We start from the raw sequence: 4613 nt of genomic DNA, 5'->3' as shown, positions 1-4613 counted from the left end.
GCTGAGCTATCTCCCTGGCCCAGTTAAATCATTCTAAATCATAATGGCTTATAACAAAACTTTCGCTTCTCTTACTGTAACTCTCATTCTAAAACAGTACTGACTATATATACAACTTACTATATTTCATTAATAATGAAATATTTTTGTCATACTTAAACAGAATGTCTAAACTCTGAATAAGTCTTTATTGAGAGTGCCTTACAAGGGGCCAGGGAGATGGCTCAGTGGAATAAGCACTTCCCTGGCAAGCACAAGGGCCTGAGTTCAATCACCGGTTCCGCAAAAAAAAAAAAAAAAAAAAAAAAAAAACTTTTCTAATTATAAGGAAAAAGTGAACAAATATTTAGAGGTAGATATAAGCCCTTTTTAAAGTTAAGCAAGGGACTAGAGTTGTCTGAAATTAATGGTTCATTTAGGAAGAGGCAAGAATTGAGATTTGAACAAAAAGAAATAGCAGTTGATCATAAGTAAGGGCTAGAAAAAGTGGCTTGGCTCTAGTCAGGAAATTTCCAAGCTATAGTTTCCTACAATTCATGGTATATTTTAAAATAACTGGAAGAGCCCGAAGATTCCTAACACAGAAATGATAAATATTTGAAAAGGTGGAAATGCTATTTCCCTGATATGCTTATAACACGTTGTAAATATGTGTCAAATTACCGCAAGTAGCCCATGACTATGTGCAAACATTGGATGTTAATTAAAATTTTCAAATGGCTGACAGAGCAAAACGTTTGAAAGTATTATTTATTAGGTTTCTGTAGGCAGCGAGGACCAGAAACACAACTCTCGCAATGTACTGTGGTATTGTGCACCCAGAGTGTGAGCAGTCTGACCACGGACACCGGAGAGTGCACGGTGGCCGCCGGAGAGGGCGCAGGAACAGGATCAGACTCAGAAAGCTGAAAGCTGCTGCACAGTGCGGAGGGGATCAGTTCCTTTCTAATCTGTTGTATTTTGTGAATAATAACTATGAGCTGAAGGGATTAGAAAAAGGTCCAGTGATATCAATCCAGTTATTAGAAATCATCTCCTTAACTAAAATGAAATGATTTTAGAGCCAGGCGTGGTGGTGCACACCTGTAATCCCAGCACTCCAGATGCTGAAGCAGGAGAATCACCAAGTTGGAGCACACCTACATAGTGAGCTCGAGGCCAGCTTGCATTAGTAGTGAGACTGTGTCTCATGAAAAAGAAATACATCATATACAGGCACAGATTCTTTATGATGAGTATGACCTTTGTGCATACTTAAGTTGTACCAGGGCCAGCCTGATAGCTCAGCAGACTAAAGCGCCTGCTTAGGCAGAGCGCAGCGGCCGGGGTTTGTTCCTTGGGGTGCCTATTGAGACTAGGTGTGGTGGCGCGCACCTGTAATCATAGCACTTTGAAGGCTGAAAACAGAAGAATCGCTACAAGTCCAATCTACATGGTGAAACTCTTTAGACCTTGTCCTAAATACAGAAAAAAAAGTAAAATATTTTAAAAAATTGTGCCAAGAAATTTAATTTTTAAAAAATGATTTAATGAACTTTAATGGAGTCTTTAAAATGTAACCACTTTGCTGGGCATGGTGGCACACATCTGTAATCCCAGTACTTGGGAGCTGAGACAGGAGGATGGCCTTGAGTTATCGGCCAGCCTAAACTACATGTTGTGTTCAAGCCAGCCTGAACTACATACTGAGACCCTGTCTGAAATAAATGGATGGATGGGTGGATGGGTGGATGGATGGATGGATGGATGGATGGATGGATAGATGATAGATAGATAGATAGATAGATAGATAGATAGATAGATAGATAATGCCCCTTTTTAGGATGTGTCAGGAGTTCAAATTTAATCATGTCTCTTTTGAAATTAGAGTGTATAGCTTATAATTGACTTATATGTAAATGCCAGTTTCTTCCTTGATAGTATTTCACTGTTTATAATTTTCAATTATAGATTATGGCACACAGCCTGTTTGGGAAAAGAAAATGAAATAATGGTATTTGGCGGGAGCAAAGATGACTTGCTTTCCTTGGATACAGTAAGAAAATCTTTTAGCTAAATATTTCTTCTGTGTAGTTATATTATTCAAACTAAATAGGTTCTCAACAACCTATTCTAACATTGCAAAATGTGAAAGGGAATGAAATGTTCCTTTGTGGAATGTTTCATCTTCACAATGAATGGCTTTTGTGAATTTCAGGATCTTTAAATTCTTATTTATTTATTTATTTATTTATTGTGGTGGTTGTTTTTTGAGAGGCCGTGTAGTTCAAACATTTGCCCTTGAACTAACTATATAGCCCAGGCTGACCTGAAATATAAATATAAAAATAGAGCTGGGTGTGGTGGCACATGCTTATCATTTCAGGTCTCCTGGGAGACTGAAGCAGGAAAATTCTGTTTGGTGTTTTTTTTCAGTGTTTAATTTTATCAGTACATGGTTGCAGTGCATAACGCTTAGAGTGCATTTGCTGTGGAGGGCTGGTCATGCACACACTTCAGCTTGACTCTGAGTCTCCTTCCCCTTTTCTTCCCCCTGAGAGTTCCAAGTTTGAGCCCAGTGTGGGCACCTTACCAACGTATGGAGGTCCTGTCTAAAAAAAAAAAAGGTAGAAGGGATGTAGCTCCAGTGTGAAAGGCCTGGGTTCCATCCCTAGTACTGCAAGCCAGCAAGAAGTGATCAAGTAAAGGGAGCAAGGGAGGGAAAATAAAAGAGCATTTCATTAGTTAGATCATTAAAATGAAACTTTAAAGGATGATTCTTTTCTTTGAGCTTTATCAAACTATGGGTGTTTATAATTTTATTGAATTAAAACATTTGTGCTTCATATTTGATACATGACTATTTTATATATATTTATATATTCATATATGTATGTATTTTTCCCCATAAAATTTGCTTAGTCCTGGTGTGGTGGTGCACACCTGTAGCCCCAGCACTCAGAGAGGCTAAGGTGAGAGGGAGTGTCACTATGAGTTGGAGGGCTACACAGTGGGTTCAAGGCCAATCTGAACCACACAGTAAGACCCTGAGTCAATTTTTTTTTTTACTAATTTAAGAACTAGGACACTATAAATACTGTCTTATTTTTCTCATTGCTGAGACAAAATACCTGATATCAAAAGGTAAGGCAGGAGGGCTGCAGAGATAGCTCAGCGGTCTAAGCACCTACATAGGCAAGCCAAGGACTGGGGTTGGATCCCCCTTACTGCTGGGGGATCCCCCTTACTGGGGTTGGATCCCCCTTACTGCTAGAGGGAATTCCAAGTTTGTCTAAAAAAAAAAAGGTGGAAGGGATGTAGCTCCAGTGTGAAGGGTCTGGGTTCCATCCCTAGTACTGCAAGCCAGCAAGAAGTGATCAAGTAAGTGTGATGGTGCAGGCCTGTAATCCCAGCGCTGGGGAGGATGAAACAGGATCACTATGAATCCGAGCTGTGTAGTGAGACCCTGTACCAAACACATAAAATAAAATAAAATAAAAGTTAAAGCAGGAAAGGTTTATGGTAGCTATTGTAACTCGTGGTTTGCAGAGCTTTTAGCTCATAGTTGGCTGGTTCCAAAGCAGGATGGCGTGGCAGAGGGGAAGCAGTTCATGGCAGCAGAAGACAGGAAGGACCACGGCAGAACAGCAAGTGACAGCAGTAGCCCCCTTTCTGCCCCTTACGTTCCATGCAGGCTACATCCCTTAGGGTAGGTGGCACTCACACCCATGGATGGTGTTCCCACTGCCTACTCCCATAGCTACACCAAAACAGTCAGTGGACTATTTTAATAACCACACCCCCTAACCCCAGCATCACATCCTCTAGATACAGCCACCTCTGAAGAGTCCTGCCTGCGGCCACATGAGACTTTGGAGGGACATCTACCATTACAAATACTGTTGAAGCTGTTTTGGTTTTTTGTTTTGTTTTGTTTTGTTTTTGGTACCAGGGATCAAACTTGGGCCCTTGCACTTACCAGGCAGGCATTTATGCCACTAAGCTATATCTCTGGCCCTGAAGCTGCTTTATATTCCTTCTTACTCATAATTTCTCCCTTTAGGAGAAAGCTGTTTTTTTAAAACACTGAAAGTATATTTTCTTTTTATTTTATGCATCTATGCACTGATTGGGTAAAAATCTGGCCCCTGAAGTTTAGTATGTATGTGCCTAGAATTGTAGCCGGCAGTTGTGTGTATGCAGGGTGTAGATACTTGTATGTGTGCTGTTATGTGTCTGTATTACTAGCTAGAGAGAAATGTACTTGCTACTTTAATTTCTTTTACATTTATAAAATAAAAACATTTATATGTTTAATGCACTGTTACTTTTATCAAAATCCCTGATAAGGCCTTTTTTGTTGTTCATTAGGGCCACTGTAATGATTTACTGATCTTTCAAACACAGCCTTATTCACTTCTCAGGTAAGCAATCTAGTGCTTCTACATGTACACCCATGAGGGTACGATCGTTTATGACTTCCTTTTTGAGAGGAGTTATAATGAGGTAGTTTATGACTTGAAATCAAGAAGATGTTAACCTCTAAGAATATACTTACTTAGATTTATAACAGCGAACCAAATACCAGTGTGACTTTAAAATTAAAACATACAATATAATCACATTTTTGTTTG

The 4613-nt window shown here is 39.5% G+C and overlaps 1 protein-coding gene across 1 annotated transcript in view; it reads left to right on the top strand.

Annotated features, from left to right (window-relative positions):
- Klhdc1 (kelch domain containing 1) overlaps window positions 1–4613 on the top strand; it is an 81860-nt gene that overhangs the window by 72880 nt on the left and 4367 nt on the right. Inside the window, exons 11-12 of the mRNA XM_004638766.2 lie at window positions 1951–2035; window positions 4351–4403. Of these exons, the coding sequence (XP_004638823.1) occupies window positions 1951–2035; window positions 4351–4403 (138 nt within the window). The remainder of the gene's footprint in view (window positions 1–1950; window positions 2036–4350; window positions 4404–4613) is intronic.

Source organism: Octodon degus, unplaced genomic scaffold (assembly GCF_000260255.1).
Source record: "Octodon degus isolate 3935 unplaced genomic scaffold, OctDeg1.0 scaffold00102, whole genome shotgun sequence".
NCBI classification, from domain to species: Eukaryota; Metazoa; Chordata; class Mammalia; order Rodentia; family Octodontidae; genus Octodon; species Octodon degus.
This window is presented reverse-complemented; position numbering and strand designations above follow the sequence as displayed.